The 22,633-nt window shown below is 48.0% G+C and overlaps 2 protein-coding genes across 7 annotated transcripts in view; one reads left to right on the forward strand and one right to left on the reverse strand.

Moving 5' to 3' along the window:
- The window catches only part of WDR44 (WD repeat domain 44), an 89,022-nt gene that overhangs the window by 38,036 nt on the left and 28,353 nt on the right, over nt 1-22,633 (reverse strand). The window lies entirely within an intron of this gene.
- Nucleotides 2,486-22,633, forward strand: part of KLHL13 (kelch like family member 13) — a 58,124-nt gene continuing 37,976 nt past the window's right edge. Inside the window, exons 1-3 of one of the 6 annotated variants that reach the window (XM_057404930.1) lie at nt 2,591-2,609; nt 12,834-12,898; nt 19,124-19,182. In XM_057404930.1, the coding sequence (XP_057260913.1) occupies nt 19,163-19,182 (20 nt within the window). In that variant the 5' untranslated portion in view covers nt 2,591-2,609; nt 12,834-12,898; nt 19,124-19,162. Of the gene's footprint in view, nt 2,610-12,833; nt 12,899-13,420; nt 13,492-19,123; nt 19,183-22,633 lie in introns of those variants that run through there. The other 5 variants (XM_057404929.1, XM_057404932.1, XM_057404933.1 and 2 more) reach the window with 5 other exon arrangements.

Consider the following 22,633-nt stretch of genomic DNA (forward strand, 5'->3'; position numbering starts at 1 on the left):
AGCAGGGAAGAAAAGCATGTAAGCATGCAATGATAAATTGTTTAGCCAGGAGAATACACAGCCTGCAGAGGTACGGGTAGTTTATCTGCAGCCACCAGTAACCCTGTGCATGGTGCTGCAGTTATCACCCAAACTAGAACCGCAGTGGGGGCTTGCAGGAGAAGTCTTTTCATCAGGGGCTGTAGTGGTAGAACAAGGGGCAATGGGTTAAAACTTGGACAGGGGAGATTAAGATAAGCTCTTAGGCAGAAGTTCTCCCCTGTGAGGATGCTGAGGAGCTGGCACAGGGTGCCCAGAGAAGCATGCTCTGGTCCTCTTCTAGTGGTTATAATACTCTCTATAAAGCTATGGATAATGTAAGGATGTAAGTGCCTTATTTAGGTCAGATACTGTTAATGTAGCTGCTCTGTTTAATTTTGCAGCCACTCCAAGTCCCTGGGGCACTTCCCGCTCTGCTTGCAGTGGATGGCCTCCTTTCTGCCCGAACGTTAGTTACACGCTGTGCCCCCTGAGGCACCTTCCCTGCTTTCCCATCTTTCCTTCCACTCCTTTCACATTTCATTTGTCTTTCCCAGCTCCTAAGGCTCGGATCAATTGTACCTAGAATGTTTTCTGCCTTTTTTTTTTACCCCCACACATGATGAATTTTAATGCTCAGTGGCCAATATAATTCCCTCTTCCTACATATGTTAATCTTCTGACTGCACCTTTCCAGTGGGATGCTCCATTTCCACTGGAAATGTTTCTCTGTGAAGAGAGATGATGTTTCAGCTGACTTCTTCCCTGTTCTGCTGTGATTTTGCCTTGCAGGGAATGGCAAAGAGCCTGTGATTCTCTGCTGCTCCAGTAATTATCATGTCCATGGTGGGAAAATCTATGGAGGGCAAAGAGAAATGAGACATTAAAAGTGGGACCAACAAAAATTAGCCTTTAGGTTGGAGTTTTACATTTGTGGAAATGGCTGTGGATGGTGAAAAAAGGTGGAAACACAGGATGCACACACAGGGCCTATCTGTGTTACAGTTCTAATGTAAATGCTTATGTGTGCCAGCATGTGTCAGGCAGTTATTTCCTCTCCCAAGCACAGGGAAGAACTCTGATGTCTTACGGTTTAAAGGCACTGACTCTGCAAGGAGAGGCTTTTCAAATACCCCTTTCATGAAGCTTTATTACCTCTTTTAGTGCTGTTTTCTGCCCAAGTAGCCGTGGCCTGGGCTCGGTGAACCTCAGCTGAGCTGATCTTACTGTGCTGGCCTGGGGAGAAGGATGGTGCCGATTTCTCTGCCCTGAAACGTGGGGAGATGGAGTGGGACAATGCGGCAGAGCACTGCTGGGACAGTGTATTTCATAGAACCACAGAACCCCAGACTGGTTTGGGTTGGAAGGGACCTCAAAGCTCCTCCAACTCCAACCCCTGCCACAGGCAGGGACACCTTCCACTGGAGCAGCTTGCTCCAAGCCCCTGTGTCCAACCTGGCCTTGAACACTGCCAGGGATGGGGCAGCCACAGCTTCTCCACTCCAGTGTTGAGGCCAAATTTCCCTCTAGGGATTTTTGTTTCAGTCACCTCCCAGGGGGCATTTCCAATTCACACCATGGGCAAACAGTAAGAACAGGACCTGGGCATGCTCTGCCCATAGGAGACTTTTTATGAGGCTTCACCAGCCTCAGCAAACATGATTTATTGCTCCTCAGATCCCTTCCTCCCTCTTGGAGGCTGGAGTAACTCTCACAGAGCCTCTTCAGATGGTTGGCGGGCGAGCAGCTTCCGTCAGCACATTGTAGCCTTCAGGATGGGATGCCAGCCTGTGGGAACAGCCACGGACAGGCTGTCTGCGTTCAGCAGGCGGTAGTTTTTACTCCAAGTTATTACGATTACTTGGAAAAAACAGCTCTGTAGGATCTGTTGTGCATTAATGGGGACCAGGGTAGTCAGTGGGCTTCGGAAGTGCCCCGTCTATGGCTGGAACCAAGCTGGAGTTAGAGAGCTACTTCATCCATCCATCCACCCATCCACCCATCATCCATTCATCCATCCCTCCACCCATCCACCCATCCACCCATCCACCCATCCACCCATAAATCAATCATCCATCCATCCACCCATCCATCCAATCATCCATCCATCCACCCATCCATCCATCCATCCATCCACCCATCCATCCATCCATCCATCCATCCATCCATCCATCCATCCATCCATCCATCCATCCATCCATCCATCCATCCATCCATCCATCCATCCATCCATCCATCCATCCATCCATCCATCCATCCATCCATCCATCCATCCATCCATCCATCCATCCATCCATCCATCCATCCATCCATCCATCCATCCCCCGCCCAAAGCTCTCTCAGACCACGCCCCTTCCACATAGCACCGCCCCCTTTCCCTTTAACCCCTCCCCCTGCACCGCCCACCCGCCCCGCCTCTTCTCTCCGCGCGTCGCTTGGCCACTTGCGCATGCGCACGGCGTGCCCGCCATGTTGGCGCTGCCGGTGACGCGCGGTGCCGGGGGGCGGTACCGGGCGTGCGGCCGCGCTCGGGACTTTGGGGACGGTCCGGAGCGGAGCCCGCGGCGGGGCCGGGCGGCCGCAGCCCGCAGGTGAGAGCGGGGCGAGGGGCACCCTCCGGCCGTGCCGCGGTTCGAGGGCACGGTGGGGCCGGGGACCGTTGTGTCCGGCGGGGCCTGTGCGGCCGGGGGCTGCCGAGGGGATACCCGGTTAGTGAGGGGGAGAACCGGGGGGGGGGGTGAGCGCGGGCAGGGCCGCGGGTCCCGGCGTGCTCCGAAGCGGGCTTTGTGCCGCGGAGAAGCGCCTCCAGCTCTCAGCTTCCAGGCATTGTCCCGGAGCCCGGCAGCCGCGTTCTCCGTCCCGCGGCCCCGTCTGCTGCCGGTGTTCATTGTTCCCCTTCGCTGTTGGCCCGGTCGAGGTCTGGAGTTTAGGGGCTTAGTTCTGAGATGCAGCCATTAGAAACAGGGATGCAACGCAGGGTGTCATTAACTTGATGGTTTCCTCCTCTCCCTGTTCGCATCAGATTTAGGCCAAGCTATGTTTTACTCGGGACTCGCTGCTCGGGACTTTGTGCCTATGAGAAGCGCGGTGTTAACTCGGGAGCCGTGGCTCGGGTCCTGGCTGCCGTTCAGGAGCTGCGGGGAGCATCGCTTGCAGTTCCGTGTGGCAAAGGGCTCTTTTGCTCGGGTGTTCGCAGTGTCAATGAAACTGATGCTGGCTTGGCCCTGCTGTGAAGTCTGCTTTAGAAATGTCTCTCCTTTAACTGTGGCTCATGCGTTTGAATAGAACGCCACGGAGGAGTTTCCTTGTTCTTTCCCCAGTGAGCTGCAGACAGAGATAATGCTAATGAAGAACCTTCAGGGCACTCTTCCCCCTGCTGTGCTTCCATGCAAAGCCTGTTCTGCAGTCTGCTTTAATACCAGAACAGGCTGCAGAGAGGTGATAGTAAAAATCTGTCGTAAGTGTGGGTAGTAGCTGGAGTGAAATGCCACCCTGACTGTACCTCTGTGGTCCCTGTGGGGCTGGGATCGTGCTTCTAAACATTTTCCTTCCCATCTGGAGTTCAGACCCATTACAGTGAGCTCCCAGCATGAATTGGCATGCTGCTCTGCTTCAAAGCACCAAGAGTTCTAGTGAGCCTTGGCTTGGCACCAGGGCTCCGGTATGAATTCAGGTGGCTTTGCCTCAGCCAGCTGTTATTTATTATCATTTGAAAAGGTTTCTTCTGCTCTTGTGTGGAAGGTTTACTGAGCCGAAGTCACCTGAGGCTGCGGCTCACCTGTACCTACTCTGCAGCAGTGATAGTGGCTTGGGGACTTGTGTGCTTTGTGGTACCACTGGCACATGTTCTGGTGATGCTGGGAATGAAGCAGATCGCTGAACCTGCCCAGCCAGAAAACAGGGCCATGCACAGACTCCCTGACCCAGCGTGTTCCCACAGTAAGAGCAGAGCATGTCCGTGGCGGGATGATGGGCACAGGGATCATGTCAACCAGCCTGTCAGGGTTTGGCTTGCACAGAGAAGGGAGTGTGTTCGGCTCATAGCGCTGCAGAGGCAGCGTGTGAGGTTGGTGATGGATCCTTCAGTGAGCTCTAAGGGGGCTCAGAGGTGAGGTGAAATGAAGCTGCTGCAAACAGAGCTCTTGTTCTGGCACATGAGCTGGAGAGAAGCACATGGGGTTGAGCCTACAAAGTGAAGCCTTGCTTGCCCCTGGAATTCCAGTAACCCTAAATGTGTGGGTTTTCTTTATTTTTTGGTTCTGAGCAAGAAGCTCAGAAAATGTTGGAGCCCTTTAAAATAACCCCCAAATCAACAAACTGGTAGTGTATCTCAGTATAACATAGTACTTGTCTGTGTTTCCTTGGCAGTGGTGATGAAGCCCGGGATGTCTGGATCTAAAGGCATTACCTCTGCTGTCTGAATTCGAAGTACCTCAAGGGCTGTGTGTTCATAGTGTGGTCCCGCTATTAGGAAGGGTTAATTAGTCCACACTAGGACTCTGAATGTTCAATGTGTACTGCAGGGAGAGTTTCTGTGAGCTCTACTGTATCACTTCCACAAGCATCACAAGCAAAGCTGTCAAAAATGCTCTGCTTTTGCATGGTCGTCCCACTGCTGAGGCACCTGTGATGTGTAAAACCTGCTTTTTGTGTCTACTCTTTTAGTTGTTCTGTCCATGCTGGCAAAACTTACTGTGGCAGAAAATGACCTATAGCAAAGCATGCACTGTGGCTTTCCAGTGCCTAAAGGGGCTCCAGGAAAGCTGAAGAGGGGCTTTGGACAAGGGCCTGTAGGGACAGGCCAAGGGGAATGGGTTTAACCTGCCAGAGGGGAGACTGAGGTGAGCTCTTAGGCGCTGGCACAGGGTGCCCAGAGAAGCTGTGGCTGCCCCATCCCTGGCAGTGTTCAAGGCCAGGTTGGACACAGGGGCTTGGAGCAAGCTGCTCTAGTGGAAGGGGTCCCTGCCCGTGGCAGGGGTTGGAGCTGGAGGAGCTTTAAGGTCCCTTCAATGCAAACCAGTCTGGGATTTAAGAGCTCTCAGCCTCAAAGTGCTCACTGTTTGGCTGTTTCACTCTCCATAGTAAAACACTTTGCCAGTGACTCTTACAGCTTATGAAAGTTGACTTTGGTGGCCTGGGTTCACAGGGGTGGATGCCTCTATCACAGATCTGGTGCAGTGTGTGTGGATGCCAGTGTGAGTGGGAGGTAAGATCATTACTTCATGGGGCAGCATGCGTTCTGCTTTCCTTTCCAGGTTCTCTGCCCTCAGATTTTTGTATTCCCAGTGTCTTGCATTGTCAGAGCACTGGAGGGAAAACATCTTCATGTTTTTAACTCTTGGTGATGCAAAAGGTTTCTTAAAGTTGGGAAATCAGAGCTTTATGGAGAACTCAAACGCAACAGTGTGGAGGAAATTTCTTTTGGTGTATTTGCTCTCCCGAAGCAAAGTGTCTTGGAAAAACTAGGAAGTAATGAAGCCATGTTAGGCTGTAGTCTCTGGAAGATAAGGCATGTGTTCAATGGGCATTCAGGGTGATTGAGGAACCTGCTGGTTTCGGGTTGAGGACACAGTGTGTGGATAGCCTGAGTCCTGTGTGGGCAGGACCCAAGGAGGAAACAAGCTGTAAGTGCACTGAGATACAGGGAATTGGTGTGTGTGACCTGGAACTGGTGACAGGAGCGTTTCAGAAGGGGGTTGCTTGAAGATACCTTTTGGCTGCTGAGGTAGGAAGGGATCTGCTGGAACCCAAGGGGAACTTGCAAGTGTAAGTCTGACTCCTTTCATCAGCCAGTGTGCTTCAGAATACCAACAGTAAGGGAATTCAAGCAATTTCCCATCTCCTACAATGGATTTGATGACTTCCATGCGTGCTTCGAGCAGCTCTTTTGGAGTGAATCAGGTGTACTCATCTTCTGAAGAGAGCACCAGTTACTGATGTGTATTCTCAATGGTTTTGCTTTCAGCTAGCTGTGGGGAATCTGTCATTTGGTTTCCTTTGTGGGAACAGTGCTTCCTTGTAAATACTAATGGCTCTGGTCATATGATTTCTTGAGGCTTTTGTTCTATCTTCTTCTTTGTGACTGATGCAGCTGCTTGGTAGTGTGTTATAGTTGAGAAATGTGAGAGATGTTTGGCAATGCCAACACTGTTCTGCTTGGTTTCTTTCATATGAAATATCTGCTGGTAGAGGTGAAAGTCGTAATGAAAATGGATCATGAACGGAAGTTTTGCTTTCAAAGAAGTTCTTGGAGCTTTTGCCCCAGAGTGTAGTTGCTGAGATCTGGGGGAAAACTTAAAACCTTTTCGCATTTCAATCTTCAAGAGCATCAGCTTTACCCAGTGCCCTGTCAGGTCATGCATTGTGCTGTTCCTTTCCATGGGCACCAGCTCTGGGGGTGCCCAGCCAGTGATGTACATGGAATCACAGCCTGGTTTAGGTTGGAAGGGACTTTAAAGCTCATCCAGTCCCAACCCCCTGCCACATCCCTCTTGTGCTGCTGCCCCAGAGCTGGATCAGGACTGCAGGGGGGATCTCCCCAGAAAGCAGCAGAGGAGGAGAATCCCCCCCTGAGCTGCTGCTCACACTCTGGGGGTGCAGCCCAGCATGCACGGTCCCACCTCTCCAACCTGTCCAGGTCCCTCTGGATCCCATCCCTAAACGTGGCTGAGCCCAGCAGTGGAACCAGTTGTCAGCAGCAGGACTATTACCCACCATGTCAGACACCTGCAGCTCCTGCTTGCTGGTTGTGTACTGCTTGTCCTGCCTCTCCGAGTCCGCTTGCCTGGAGGTGGGAGGTATAAGCTGCTTTAGGACAGAGGTCCTGCCTAAGCTGTTTCACCTTGTGAGAGGAAAGCCACTAAAGCGTATGGGAATGTGCTGCGGAGGTTGCGTGGTTAAACCAGGGAGGGGACGGTTTGAGAGCCTGCGCTGGCTCTGAGTTCTTTAACTGCTTTAACAGGTATTGCAGTGCTCAGCATCTCCGTGTGTTCTGAATGTGAATTTCCATCTTTGCAGGGAAGCGAGGGAGGGCTTTGTTTCCTTTGTTCTTGGCGAGGAGAACAACCGCAAAGGGGCAGATTTAACGATCTGTATCCTTCAGAAATTGCAGACTGGGATTTAGTAACACAACAAATGAAAACCGTGATAAGTTGTAAACCAGCTCGGTTACACCTGCATCTGGTCCTGTGCAAACTGTTGTTATGAGGAAGGTGAGGATCCATGTCCTGAAAAGAACAGATCACAATTTGAGGTGTATGGGTGGTGGTGATTAGAGACTCCTGTAGGTTGAAGAAAGCAAGGAGAAACACGTGAGTTTTGACCCAGTTCCTGCTTCCTGCCTGCTTTTGGGATCTCCATGCGAGTGGTCTGTGCTAGTTTCAAGTTGAATCTGGTCCACGTGCAGTTCATTTACCATCGTGGGAATTTGATTCTTTTGAATACTGACCTTATCTGATAATGCTAATGTGGAATACTCAGCCCTCTGTTAAGATGATGATCTGAAATACCCAGCAGGTTGTTACTGGAGTGGCACAAACCCCAGCTCTCTGAAGCTGAAACTCTATTTCTGTTACACATTCTTGTAGCACATTTTCTATGTGTTCAAACAATTCTGTAAGAAATAAATGGAAAGAATTTCTTTTAAATTTGAAACTTCTTCATAACCTGGTATAGATGGAAAATGAAGCAGAAGATTCACACTTGGAGGGCATAATCTGATGCCAGAGGCTCTGGAGGCAATGTGGTGCTGCAGGAACCTCGTCTGCTGCATCTCTGGGTGGTCCTGCCTGGTACCTGATCTCCTCCTCAGCTCCCTTGGCAGAGCTGCTGTGATTGCTGGGTGATTTCTTTCATGCTCTTATCTCATGGGAAACTAACCCACTCAGTAATGTTCAGATCAGGCTGCAACTCACCCTGTGGCTACACCTTGCTGTTGCTCACGCAGGTAGGAGCAGGAATGCCGTGGCTGGAGGTGAGTGGAGGGAAAGCAGGACTGCTTCTCTCAGCAGGTCTAGGATGTGACTGTAGTGATAGATAAGGGGCGATGGCTTTAAACTTAACAGAGGAGATTGAGCTGAGCTCTTAGGCAGCAGCTCTTCCCTGTGAGGGTGCTGAGGCGCTGGCACAGAGTGCCCAGAGAAGCTGTGGCTGCCCCATCCCTGGCAGTGTTCAAGGGCAGGTTGGACACAGGGGCTTGGAGCAAGCTGCTCTATGGAAGGGGTCCCTGCCCGTGGCAGGGTTGGAGCTGGGTGAGCTTTAAGGTCCCTTCCAGCTCAAACCATTCTGTGATTCTGTGATGCGTTGAATGCAACCCAGCAGGACCAGGGCAGTGCTCCCAAGTTTCCAGATGCTTTTAAAGAGATGCTCCTGTTCTCCAGCTTGCTTTTCACCTGTGCAGAAGCTGAATGATCCGTGTAAATTCATGCTTTCAGTAAAATCTTTACATGAAAGCATGACTTTTGTGCTACAGAAAGGTGGGGGGAAAGCTTTTTGTCTCACCTCTAGAGGACTTGGAACGTTGGCAGTTGATACCTGGCTCTTGAAGGAAGCCATGCAGGAAAAATGGGTTGCTCTTCTACCTTGAATACTTTTGGCTGCTCAGTGCTTGACTTGAGTAGCTTCAGTGTTAGGAAACGGGCATGGTTCTGGGCAAGTTTATGGCTGCCCCCAGGTTTGGAATAAAGCAGAGGAAATGAGTAGCACATCTGTTATTTAAAGCCGTGACACTGGAATCCTACAGACCTTGGCATCTATTCTGTAGCTATATATTTTTTTAGAAGCTGATTATCCACCGTGGTGCCAGAGTTGTAGAAGACTTGTATTAATAGCTTATCCCCCTCCCTTATCATCTTTCTGCTCACGGCTAGTGGGTAACATTTGAAGTAGTAGCAACTCCAAGTTAAAAAACACATACGTGGTTGTATTGCTGCCTCTTAACAACTATATTTTATTGCTTGTTTATGTGGGAGGCTTTTAACAGGAACAGAACGTAACCAGTTTTGTTCTCTTTCATGTTGAATTTGTAATTTAGCAGTGATGTTATATCTAGCGATTTAAGCAGGGCTCTTGTGTTTGCTGTCCTAAGCATGTTGCTATACAGTGGAATGAAAATATTTCCATCAGGGTGTGTGCCCTATGAGATATTTTATATAAATTAAAGACTTTGCAAACTTACACATTCAGAGTGGAAGTTAGGAATTAAACACTTGAGCTACAGGAGACTCAAAGGGTAAATCTATCTAATGCAGCAATCCTGAATCTGCATTTACTCAGTGGCTTGAGTTGCTGCGCAGTGCTCCCTCGGCTCTGCACCTCCGAGACCTGGCACCACATTTACCCCCTGAGTCTGGCAGTTTTGCCCTTAATGCCCAAACAGGGACTTTAGAGGGGAGCAGTAGTGAGAGAACCATGGTATCAGCTACCCTGCTGTTGGTGGAAGAGGCATTGCCTCCACCTTGGTGGTGGTGGTGTGTGCTGGCAGAGCCTGGCTCCTCTCTCTGCAAGTAGGCTAATCCTTTTCAGGACTGGTTTAGGAGCTTGTCTTAATGGAAGGTTGGATATATGGAGGAGTTTGCTGTGAGGCTCTAAATGGACCCTGGAGATGGAGACCCTGAGGTTTTGTTTTCCTTAAGCTTCGTTTTTTGTCCTTCTTGCTGATCTGCATACCTGGTGGTGTTTAAGATCCACAGTCATGGACTGAGACCTTGGTGTGATGCTGCTTGGCGTGCACAGAAGAAAAAGGTGGTTTCTGTTCCCAACTCCTGTTATGCTGCTGTAGTCTTCACATTTTTGTTTTCCTGGGGTTTGTGCAGTAATACAGCCCTGCTCAGTAAGCACATAGTCTGACTCCAGCCTCTGGTGGTGGCATTTTGATCTTGCAGAACTTGTAGCCTTAGGACAACACGATGGATGTCACCAGCATCTCCCGCCTTCCTGCAAGGGCCGAGGATTGCACACAGTGTGATCATAGGTGCTCGTGTGGCTGTCCCAGCACGAGGAGCTCTGAGAGCTGGGTGAAATGGCTGCCCTGGAACGGGCTGAGCAGGTGTAGGCAAGACTTGTCCTCCTCTTAGAATTCATTCCTTGGGTGACACCATTGGCCAATGGCCCTTGTTTCTTTCGGGATGCTGCCAGGGACTCTTGTCTGGTTTTGCAGCTGGCCATCATTCCTGGTATGTAGAAGGAGGAAATGTTTCAGTAAGGGGGCTGTAAACCTTGCCTCTGGCAGCTTAGACGCTTATGTGAGCTCTTCTGCACAATGCCAACCCAAATAAGGTGGAATGGTTTAAACAGCCTAAAGAATCATTCTTTGTATCAGTTGATCCTGTGTAACTAGGTTAGGAAGTCCGTGGGAGCAGGTCTGCTGGCAGCCTTGTGCCGTGGAGCAGGGACAAACAGCTGAAGGTGCTGAGCTCTTCATGGCACAGGTGTTCCTAGAGGAGGAGATCCAAACCCAGGGCAGAGGGTCACAGCCTAAAATGCTTCTCAAAAGGCAGAAATGTGGCTTCTGTGAGGATGGGTGAAATCAGAGCATCCAGTTCATGATCCTCCTAGGGAATGAGTGCATTTCCTGCTTAGGCTGTAGTGATCCGCTGGCGTGGAGTGAAAGAAGCGGTTAGGTTTTGACATGGTTTATGGGGATGGCAGTTGTGTTAATGCTCTTCCAGCAGTGCTGGCGGGTGCTGTGGGGTTGCTGGGGAAGTGGCCTATCTTCCCTATGGAGAAGCCTGGGCTGTGGTTGTCACCAGCTTCCATTATTAGTTCAGGTTGTTTATTCATTAGGAAAATTACCAGTAGGAGGGGGTTTGGCTGGGAAGTGTGAATGTGCCAGAGCAGAGGTTGCATGGCAACACTTCACAGCTCCTAACCGGGAGTCAGGGATAAATAATGGTGGAAAAAGAAATGGGGGGAGGAGGAAAAAAGAGTGGGCTGGAGGAAAAAACGCTGTCTTTGTACTGACTTCACTGTGTCAGGGCCATCCCAGATGTGCGGAACAAGCCTGACATTGTGTGAGGTTTCCATCACCCAGAGCCTCTCACAAGCCCTCCAGTGTGGTGCTGCATGCGTCACTGGAGCAGCCTGCCCGGCACTGCAGGGATGCAGGTTCTGCAGTGCCCTGCCAGGGGATGCGGGGAAGCCTGGGACCCCCTCCTGGGTTTAGAGGGCTTCTTGCCATCAGAAACAACTTCCTAACTTCTTGTGTCTCTGGTTTGCTCCTGGGTAAGAGGTTTCTGTGTGTGTCACTCCTGACACCTTAATACTTGTATTCTGGAACGTGGGTCTTTCTGATGGCTCCAGGCATAGGTGGGCATATGCAAACAGCCAAATAATCTGACACATTTCAAGGAGGAGCATAAAAGGAAGAAAGCTTCATGAAATAGGCTGCAATAGCCTCATAAATCTCAAGATAACTCCTTTTGGTTTTGGCTCAGAAGCTTGAACATCCCATAGTGCTTTTTATCTGTTACTGTTGGTTAACCTGTGGTTTCCTGTGTGATACTGCTGTTACTGATGCTTTATCATTTGGCAAGGGCTTGACACTGAGGAGTTTGTTCATTGAGTTGTTCCAGCAGTGACACTCGTTTGCTGGTGCTGCCTGAACGTGAGCACATGGGATGCTTCAGCATAGAACTGTAGAATCCTAGAATCAACCAGGTCGGAAAAGCCCTTTAAGCTCCTCCAGTCCATCTGTTCCCAGCACTGCCAAGGCCATTACTGCCCCATGGCACTGAGGCCTCGTCTCCACGGGGTGTGAACACTTGCAGGGACGGTGACTGCAGCCCTGCCCTGGGCAGCCTGTTCCAATGCCTGAGCACCCTCTGGGGCAGGAATTGTTCCTCAGCTCCATCTAAACCTGCCCTGGTGCAGCTTGAGGCCGTTTCCTCTTGTCCCATCCCTTGTTCCTTGGGAGCAGAGACTGAGCCCACCTCACTACAGCTTTCCTTTAGGTAACTGTGGGGTGTGATAAGGTCCCCCCCGAGCCTTCTCTTCTGCAGACTAAACAACTTCCTTCTTTCTGGAGTGCAAGTGCAGAGGAAGCAGAAGCAATGGTGTTGTCACCAGTGTTTCCTCAGTCTGCTTTACGTTAGAACAGTTGAACACATGACAGCCATTGCAGGTAACAGTGCAGCTACTTGCTCCCTGTGTGTTGGGGTAACTGCCTGCTTTTTTCCTTGTCAATGGGACATGGCTGTCTTCCTGGCATTAAAAAGCAGAGCAGTGTCTCCTGCCAGATCCTGCAGCTCAGTGCTGTTCCAAGCCCATTGTGCCTGGTGCCCTGCCTGCAAGCTTGGCCAATGGCTTCCAGTGCGAGTGCGGGGGGGGGGGGGTGAATGTCTGAAAGCTTGGCTTAATGTCATGATGAAGGTGTTGCTTTTGTTAGGACTTGTGTCCCTTCTGTGACTGGTATTCATACAGTGACTTGCATGAAATGGTGGCTCTACTTCTGAGATACAGACTGAGTAGCCTGAAAGCAGAAATGAGCTCTGAGTTTCTTTCTTCTGCACTGTTGTTAAAACTGGTTTTTATTTGGAGCTGTGGTCTTGCAGCATTGGGTCTGAAACACGCAGTATACATGGGCAAGAGCAGGGTGCCCCAGCTCTGCAGTGAGTTATGTGAACTTTCCCTCTAGGCAAGAAGTGGGGCTATCCGATTTTCCACTCACAGCAGAGATGGAGCTCAAAGAACTGCAGAAGCCAATAGTTAACTCTGTGGGAGATGCTGTACCCTGCAGTTCTTTACAGTAACATCTACAGTGAATAACAGCGTGCAAATGTGTGTGACAATGTTTTTTCTTTTCCTGAACCTTGTTCTAGATGTCAAAATTAACCTGGACCACTTGGGAATGGCGAAACATAGCCCTGGGATCCTGCCATGAACAGTAAGAAAGTTGAGATGCTTTGTGTATGCAAATAATAATGTTTTCTGATGGCTAAACCCCGGTGAAACTGTTCCTGTTCCATTAACATAACTGGGCAACGATTTGTGTAGCTGAATTGTGGATGTGGTCCCAGGTTTTCACGCAGGAAAGAGGCAGTGCATCAGTAGAGGGAGCGCTGTTTGGGAAGCAATACTGGGAAGGCTTTGGAGGGAGGAAGGCTGCTATGGTGCAGTGTTGTTCTGTTCCTGCTGCTCCTGGATCAGCTGCTGTTCAGCAGGAAGCCTGGCTGAGTAGGTCTTTGTCTGACCTTTTGTATTTCATTTCCTTCTATGAAACTTCGGATTCAGTAGATGTTGATTAAATGGTTCACGTATCAAGAAAGCAGCCGCCTTTAACAATATCCTCAGGTGCTGGTAGTATGAAACTTTCTAGTTTGAAGGATACATAAATATTTCTGTATGTGCATGCTCTGTATTCCTTATATAGCCCTTTGCAGATGTTGCAGGAGGCATCCTTGCATCAATTGAGGCATTGAAAATTATTCTGCTGAATTTTCCCAGTACAAAATAGATGACTTAAGAGAGCCTGTGGGGGTGAGTAGTGTGCTGGTAAAGTGCAAATGTTCAGCAGATGCTGTTAATGTTGTTTGTCAGCCTTGGCTAGAACTGAAATGAGAAGGCTTTTGTATTGTTAAATATCATGATTTGGAAATAGGCAATTGGAAATGAACAGCTCTTGGGAACTCTTGTATCTACACAGCAGTTTAATGCTTAACATGCAAATGTTCAGATGGGAAAGATTGCATTTTCTTTTGTAGAGCTCTGTGAGTGTGTCATTGAGTTCTTCCATGGAACAGTGTTTTACCCAGGGATGCCTGCCTGCCTTGCAGTGTTCATGGCTTGAAAATCTGAGCCCTCTCCTTTGATGAAATACTGTAATTGTTTAATTGCTGGGGAGCAAATTGTGTGGCCTCAGGTCAGTTGTTAGAACAATTGATAAAGACCCAGGAAGCTGTTCGGTTCTTTGTACACACTAGTGTATGGAACACAAGGAGATCCTGTAAGGCTGATGGCTTTCAGCTTCTTGAGGAGCTTGTCCAGATTAGCTGAGAAGGTAAATGTATGTATTTGTAGACTGCTGAGAGGCTTTGAAATCTTAGCAGAATGCAGCTAAAGCTTCAGCTGACTTTTCCTGAGCCTGGATAGACTGAGCTGACAATTCAAACTGTGCATTTAGAAGTATCCTGTTTAGCAGCCTTCACCCTTTGAAAGGTAGGGAGGGAACTTGGCTGCTCGCACGTTTTGCTCTGACAAATCCTTGTGATTCTTGTGGAGTCGAGCAAATGTAACATCAAAGAATAACTGTGCATGTGCAGCGTGGTGAAGAGGAGTTTTAAGGGTGGAAATGATTCTTGGTACAAGTCAGGACATCCAGAATGATCTTGGGCTTTTTGTTTCTTGCCAGTCGGTTATCTAAAAGTTGTATGGCTTTTGGCCCCTCTTTTTGAGGTGGTTGCTGGAGCCAGGAGAGCTGGGCTGCTCTTGTCCTGGTGTTCAAGGTCCTCGTGTTTGGGAGGTCCTTAATGTCCGTTTCTAGGACGAGTAGCATTAGAAATCCAAATCTCATCTTGGCTGTTAATCCTGTAGTGTTAGAACATGTCCACATGTTACCAAGTAGTAAGCTGTATCACCAACAGGTGAAATACATCTTACTTAGCTCTCATGTCACTGTAAGCCAGTGAGCAGTGTGTGTGATGCTGGGCTCATGACCTGGTGTTTCCTGCATTATCAGTTCAGTGGCTATGTCCTCTTAAGGTATGCTCAAGATAGCTGTTAGAAAGCAAAGGAGAAGTGATGCCTTTTGAGTTGATCCGCAGCCTGGTGTTCCCTGAGCTTCCACCTTCACCCACTAACAGCACTCCAGAACCAGTAACTTGCCGACAGTGATGGGTGTTTGGGATCATGCTGACTAACCTGATCCAAAAGCATTTTTCCCAGGCCTCTATTTGCATATGTAGATCTTTTTTTCCCAAGGAAGTGGTTTAGATGAAGCCTGCAGGTAAAGGATATGGTGATGGAAGTAACAGCAGGTGGGAAGGCTCAGAGTTCAGTGGAAAGTGATTCCAAGGTGCCTTGTCACATGGATACTTGAATGGTAGCTTAAGGAAATACCATGGATTTAGTTTCTGAGTGAAGCAGGTGGTGATGCTCTGGTGTGTGATATAGGAGAGGGGTACCAGAAGGTTTTACAGCAGAAAATGGGAAAGTGGGCTTTAATGTTGTGAGCTTCTTTGCTGTTATTGTTAGGTAGTGTAAGCTGGCTACCCAGAAGTCACTTCTGAACACTGGAAGATTCGGTTTACTGGAGTGTTTGTTATTTTACTAAGAAGCTTCACAAGATTTCACCTCCTGCTGTGATGTTTTCAGCTTTTTGTTAACCCTTTACAGAGCAGTGTTTAGTTGATGCCTCTCAATCTGTGGCATACACTCCCCAGGAGTGATCCATGTGTGCTATGAGTTGTAACTCTATACTTTCAGGGCTCTTGAGAGATCGTGATTAAAACCCTTCATCTGGTCATAAGCCCAGAGACAGAAGCCCACAGTGCCTTTGATAGAGGAGTGTCATGGAGGATGCTTGTGTTATAGTCTGGACATGGACAGGCTGGAGAGGTGGGACCGTGTGAACCTCATGTAGTTCCATAAGGCCAAGTGCAAGGTCGTGCAGTGGGGTCAGGGCAATCCCCAGTACAGACACAGGCTGGGGGAGATGGGATGGAGCCCCCCTGAGGAGAAGGACTTGGGGTTGGGTGAGGAGAAAGCTCCCCATGACCTGGCTTCAGCTCCTGTACCCCTCTCCTTTAGTCCAGGCTGGGATTGCTGTGTGTGGAGCTGCTCTTGTCTGCTCCTCCCCTGAGGAGGTTGGGTTTTGCTGTTCCGTTCTTGTGGAAGCTCCCAGTGTTGAGAGCATCACCAAGGGCACCCACTGTGGCTCAGCCTTTCCCTGCTGTCTGTGGTCCCTTCTGACCTGCAGGTGTTTTCCTTGGTGTGGTGTATAAGCAGCATATTAATGCTTCAGGCTTCCTCAGGGAACTTTCTCCTGCTCTGTGAGTGAAATACTATACTGAGGAGCTTGTGTTTTATACACGAAACATTACTGAAGACTCCTAAGCCTGTATGAACACGCTGAAGCTTTTTTATTGTGCTCCTAAAATAGGCTGAGTAATTTTTATTGAGCATATTTTGGAAGTACATTAACAAAGGCTGTGGTGTAATCGCAGTTCGAGCAGGGGAGCATTGCTTTTTCATGGGCAAAACTTCTTCACTTAATACAGTCACTAAATCTCCATTAGGATAAGATCTGTTCTGCTATCTGGAGTTGTATTTCAGCAGTTTATTGACTTCCTTTATGACACGGAGTTTTTCACAGTGCAGGAGCTTGGCTGACTGAAGCCAAGTGGTAGCTTCAACTGGGTCTTGTGTAGTCTAAGACAAGGGGTTTGGTTTGTGTGGGGACTTGATGTTTATTGAAAATGTTGAAGTATTTACGTACTTCTAGTTTGAGGGTGGAGAATAGTAATGGTTTTCCTTGTTAATTATTGATTATCAGGTGATATTTGATATATGTTAATGCTGTTCTTGTGCAATGCAACTCTGCCTGTTATAAAAGCCTTGAGGCTATGCTAACATCCAGAAACACGTCCAAAGTTCAGGGTGACAACTCCATACAGCAGGCTGTTCTACACCCTACTTGTAAGATAAAAATGCCTTCTTAGGCATATACTTCTCTGTATTTAGAGGCAGATTATTGTAGAATTCCACCCTGATTTGGGTTGAAGGGACCTTAAAGCTCACCCAGCTCCAACCCCTGCCACGGGCAGGGACCCCTTCCACTAGAGCAGCTTGCTCCAAGCCCCTGTGTCCAACCTGGCCTTGAACACTGCCAGGGATGGGGCAGCCACAGCTTCTCTGGGCACCTTGTGCCGGCGTTGTAATAGCAGCAACAAGAGCAACACCACAAACCAGGGACCTGAGGAACCTGCAGAGCAGTGAGAAATCCATCTCCCAGCTCTTGGCAGGGGGAGGCAGGTCCGTGCGGGTGATCAGGTGTGTCCTGTCTGTGGATGTAGTAAGTAGCTGTGCAGTTGTAAGCAGAGGTGTGAATGTCTCTCATCTGGGTACTGGGCATGTAGAATCAATGGGGAGGATGTTAAAGGTGAAAGTTAACCGTTAACACAGCTCTTCAGAGGATGAAAAGTTTGTCTGCCATGGAATTGGACTGTCTGGGTTTTGGTGGCATGGAGATGTGGTAAATATTCCTCATGCAGCTGCTGAATTTTGTACTTTATTGGAAGAAAATCCATCAGTTGCCAGTTGTAGAACTTGGGCACATCAGCTTGTCCATCCTGTCCTGTCTTTGGGCACATCAGCTTGTCCATCCTGTCCTGTCTTTGGGCACATCAGCTTGTCCATCCTTTCCTATCTTGAGAGCATCAGCTTGTCCATCCTGTCAGATCTTTGGGCACATCAGTTTGTCCATCTTGTCCTATTTGAGAGCATCAGCTTGTCCATCCTGTCAGATCTTTGGGCACATCAGTTTGTCCATCTTGTCCTATTTGAGAGCATCAGCTTGTCCATCCTGTCAGATCTTTGGGCACATCAGTTTGTCCATCTTGTCCTATCTTGGGCCCATCAGCTTGTCCATCCTGTCCTGTCTTTGCACGCATCAGCTTGTCCATCGTGTCTTTGTTGGGCACATCAGCTTGTCCATCCTGTGCTATCTTTGTAATCTTTGGTCTCCTGTGGACAGGAGAAAGCAAACGTGCTTGTGGCATTTCTCATGATTTTGTACTGCAGCCCAGCCACGTGGCTCCAGAGAAGCTGTTTCTTTGCCTCACCAGCAGTGGGTTTTAAACAAATGCCCCCAAAGAAGACATATTCGGCTTTCGTCTTGCAGGGTATCTGGCTCAGCTTTCTCTCCTGAGCAGAGTAACGTGAGCAGGTAACAGAAGCTGTTCTGCTAAAACCTCATCCCGGAGCAATCTTCAGGGGAGGGAGGCCACGCACAGGTAGAAGGGTTTTCAGTGTAGCAGCTTCTGTTTTGAAACTGGGCAGCAGGATTAAAGTTGTTAGAGGTAGTCCTGGCTGTATGTGAATAGTTTGGCCTGTCTGATGTGTTCAGCAGCCTCTGGAAGAAGGTGAAACAGATCTGTTCGGGAATTCAGGTCTGGTTTTGCTGGGTACAGCACAAATTTACTGTGAGCTACTAACACTAAGTAAGTGTTAGTGACAAGAAGACGGGGAATGGCTTCAAGCTGCCCGAGGGGAGACTGAGATGAGCTCTTAGGCAGAAGCTCTTCCCTGGGAGGGTGCTGAGGCGCTGGCACAGGGTGCCCAGAGAAGCTGTGGCTGCCCCATCCCTGGCAGTGTTCAAGGCCAGGTTGGACACAGGGGCTTGGAGCAAGCCCCTCTAGTGGAAGGGGTCCCTGCCCGTGGCAGGGGTTGAAGCTGGAGGAGCTTTAAGGTCCCTTCCAACACAAACCAGGCTGGGGTTCTATGATTCTGTGTCTTGCAGCACTTGCTGTTAATGATGTGACATTTCAATCTGATGAGAGCTTTCTCACTGTCCCGTAAGTGGAAGTACAAGTTCACAAACTAGGATATAGTCTGTAGTCATTTGGTTTGGGTAATGGTTGTGGGATATCACACTCTTGAGGCACAAAAAAGGGGAACAAGGTTTTTTTTTTATCAATTCCATTAGATCTTGAAACTGGAACTCATTAACAATCTGGCCTCTTCTGCACAGATGAATGTTGTTACATCTTGCACATAAATAATGAGCTGTAAAGGTGGCTTGAATGAGCCAGAGCTTCCATTTCAGTGAACTGTCTATGGGATAGGCAGGCTCAGGAGCAACTGGGTTAAACCAGGAGATTATTTGAAGAATCTAGGGCATGTGCTCCCTGTTCCCTTGATTGCTTTTCATAACTCAGCCCTGATCCTGCAGCCGGAGCAGTGGGATACATGCACACAAACAGTTTCCTTTCTTCTGTGCTCCTTTATCTCTTGTCATTTTACTGGCCACAGCGAAGAGGGGGAAAAGCCATGTTGTGTGTCAATGCTTAGAATGGATCTTGGTTCCTTTGGAGAGGATCCATGGGGGCTGAGAGGCAGAGGCTGTGTCGGGCTGGCTGCGACTCTGCCTCAGTTCTTTTCTGTTTGACCGCAGGTGCATGAGGAGCAGAGGAGGTATTTCCACGTACCAGAGATGATGTGGAGAGACACTTTGTGAGTATCTGATGGGGGGCTTTCTAAAAAGCCCAAAATGCCTGTGTGGGAATGACCATTCTTTTTTCCCCCCAACTTAGAATAACTGTGCAACTTGTCCAACGGTTTCGTTTGGGTCCAGAAAGATGTAAATATGAAGCCCTTTATTTTGACAGTCAGCTTTGTCTGTGGTTTCCAGGAAGAGCTGGAAGGCAGAGCACCAGAATGTGAATGGCTTCAGAACTGATTAACTGTGATGCTGGAGTGATTTTTGCTGTTGACTGCTCAACATGTTCTAGACACAGTAAACCCCCTGACACTGGGTAGATGGGGAACCTGTACTAGGGTTGACTTGTTACTTGCAGAAATAACTTGTTACTCCTCTGTAAGTTAAAGGTGCTGCCTGTTCTACATAGCAGGTTATTGGCACTTTCTTGTCCTTGTTTAATTTTGATTTTAAGTCATGCATTTACTCTAAAAGAGATGGAAATAGCACTCAATAGCAGCTTTCCTGTCCACTGGAACACAAAGTTATTCTGGGAGCACACACTTAAACTGTGTTCCCAAAATACTGCAGGAAAGGAAGAACCTCTATGGCAGAACATAACTGTAGCTAAAGAAGTACTTAAAGGATTTACTTCTGTGGAAACAAGGTCATTTTTATGATCACAATTAGATGATGCAATGTCTTAGTTGTCAGATGGACTCCATAAATAGGCTGGTTCTAGTGCTGCAGCCTCATCATCAGCCAGCTCTCTCCTCTGGGGCAGTTAGTCCCAGGGCACAGAGCAGGAACAGTTGGGGTTTCAAGAAGTATGTTATTTTAGGATTTTCTATGATAGTCTTCATGCTTATTTCATTTTTAAAGTATAATACAAGTAGCACAGTCTCAAGTGCTTTCTTTTAAACCATGAGCTTTGATACTCTGGAGCTACTGCTTCATTATCCAGGATAATGGTGCCTTTGTGGGCAGCTTTTCAAAGTGCTTTTCTTGGCACTGAAGAGCTCTAGTTAAAGAACTGCTATTACCTTGGGCTCTTCCACTTCTGATTTTAGTTTGCATTTGTGGTATTAATCCTACACCGTGAAAATGATGATGTTTTTAATTGAAAAATAGACTTTTTATAATAGACTATGAATTGGTTAGTTAACAACTGCTTAAACTGCTAGGTAGGAACCAGTTTGGGTTTTAACATGGAGTTTGCCTTTTTTGTGACCTAGCTCTAAGGAGAAGGGGTTTAAGTGGTTTTTAGGCTTTCCTCCTCCTGGAGCCCTTTGCGTAGAGATGGTTTTGTGATTTAGTAAGTACTTACAAAAAATCATCCACAGTGATGAATTTCCTCATTGTGGGATGAGGTTCTGCATGTGCAAATAGGGGCTGGTAGTTTGTCTTCCCTTTCAAGAAGAAAATCTGCTTCCAGACAATATTGGCTTGTATTCCTCTTTCCTTTGGCTCCCTCCAGGCTCTGCTTGCCAGTTCAGGAAGGCTGTGGGAGGATTTCTTCCTAACTGTGTCCTGGCCAGGTGCTGGCTTCTTTATGAAGCAGCAGGAGAAATCCTTGTGCTGATCCAGCTGTCTTAGCCAGGAGACAGTGTCCATTTGATGTGCTCTGACCTGGAGATCACTGTCCGGTGGCCGAAGTGCAGGAAGACATTGCCACCATTGGCTGAGTAGCAGCGATAATGGGGAATATTATTTGATAATGTAACTTCTAGGAATAATGATTCATATTTGTATTAAATTAGGTTCTGTGATACCTTTTGTGAGTGAGCAGAGCAGTGCATTAGTGGATTCTCTGGTCATGGCATGCATTGTTCTCCTTGTTTTGAGATTCTGGTCAGGGCTCAAGCAGAATCCCGGCATCATCTCCTAGGCAGAGCTTTCTTCTGCAGCTCCTCTGGTCTGTTCCTGAGAAAGGCTTGTTTTGGCAGTAAGTCAGGCAGGACTTGCTCAGGGGGCTGCTTCCTTCGTGGATGACACTGTTCTCATAAGAGTCTGTGCTTAAATGGTCCAGACTCACCAGCAGAGATATCTGCAGTTAGCAGTGAGGGGATGGGACCAAAGGCTTGGTTTGCTTCAGTTGCTTTTGTTTCAAATTCCCAAGCTGCTTCCTTAGGACAAAGGAGCTTTTTAATAGCCCAGAAAAAAAGTTCTTCAAGCTCTTGCTGTAGCTTTCTAGAAGGTGTAAGGGGGGAGGAAGGAAGTAGAGGTTGTGTGGCCTGATCTGTGCAGGCTTGCAGAAGTTTACTGTACTTTAGACAGCTCCAGTGTGTTAGGTGTTTATGTGCTGGCAGGGTGTCACTCTGCAGAGCTTGGAAGAAGTTCCAGGTGAGCAATAACTTCCTTTTATTTGTGTTCTTTTAATAAGGTATCTTTGTTATTGCCCCATCCCTGGCAGTGTTCAAGGCCAGGTTGGACACAGGGGCTTGGAGCAAGCTGCTCTAGTGGAAGGTGTCCCTGCCCACGGCAGGGGTTGGACCTGGATGAACTTTAAGGTGCCTTCCAACCCATACTATTCCAGGATTCTGTGATTATCAGCTTCATAAGATTAGAACTTGATTGATCTCCTTCTTAATTACTTATTTTTAAAAAGAAATAGAGTTTAGGTATAAATGTTCCAAGTATCACCCTCATACCTGAAATATTTCCATAGTGATGCCACAGTTACTGATCAGACAGAACAGATTCCTTTGAGTGTATTTACAGATGTTAACTCTATGTGGTAATTTGCAGAACAGGCTCTGAAAAATAGACACCCCCCCCTTATCTTGTGGGGCTGGCATTGGGGTTGTACAGATGGCTGCTGCTAAGGACCTTTCGGTTGCACAGCAGTCAGCTCTTCACAGGCTTCAGCATATGGCTGGGGCAGGTTGTGCTCTGACGCTTAAGGAAGCAGATAAGGCTTATGGCCAGTGACACCCTCTGAAGAGTGCTTCTGGATTTGCCTACATTAAGGCTCCTCTGTGTCAGCATTAGGAGCTGCAGTAACAGGTAATGCCTGCCTGGTTTCATGAGTTCTCTTGGGGCTTTTGCAAGGGTGAATATGGGTAGTTTGGGAAGTGAATGGAGTATACTCCTTGATGGAGGTGCAGGGACTGATTTCTCACTTGTATGTGATCATAACCTTGGCTTTAACCTCTGTGCTGTAATATCTGTTTCTGTGAAGGGTATTTATACAGTTATATACAGTTTATGGGGTGAAATTGTTGTTATCTGTTGCTGTTCTTATCATGGTTATTACTGTGAACTTCTGCTTGTGTAGTGTTTCTGGATAAAGTGGAAAAATGGTTTACCTTTTGAATACTCATGCAGAAGATTTAAAGAGCTTAAAATACGTACTGCAACTTAGTCCACTTAGTTAAAAAGTGGCTTTGCTAATAAAGTGAGAATGTACAATGAAACTTTTCCCATTTAATAGTATTGTCTCCTGCATTCATAAACTTCAAACAACGTGAATCCCTAAGTATGTTG

This window comes from Pezoporus wallicus, unplaced genomic scaffold (genome assembly GCF_028554395.1).
Source record: "Pezoporus wallicus isolate ANWC-B61680 ecotype Strahan unplaced genomic scaffold, APGP_CSIRO_Pwel_v1 contig_6217, whole genome shotgun sequence".
NCBI classification, from domain to species: Eukaryota; Metazoa; Chordata; class Aves; order Psittaciformes; family Psittacidae; genus Pezoporus; species Pezoporus wallicus.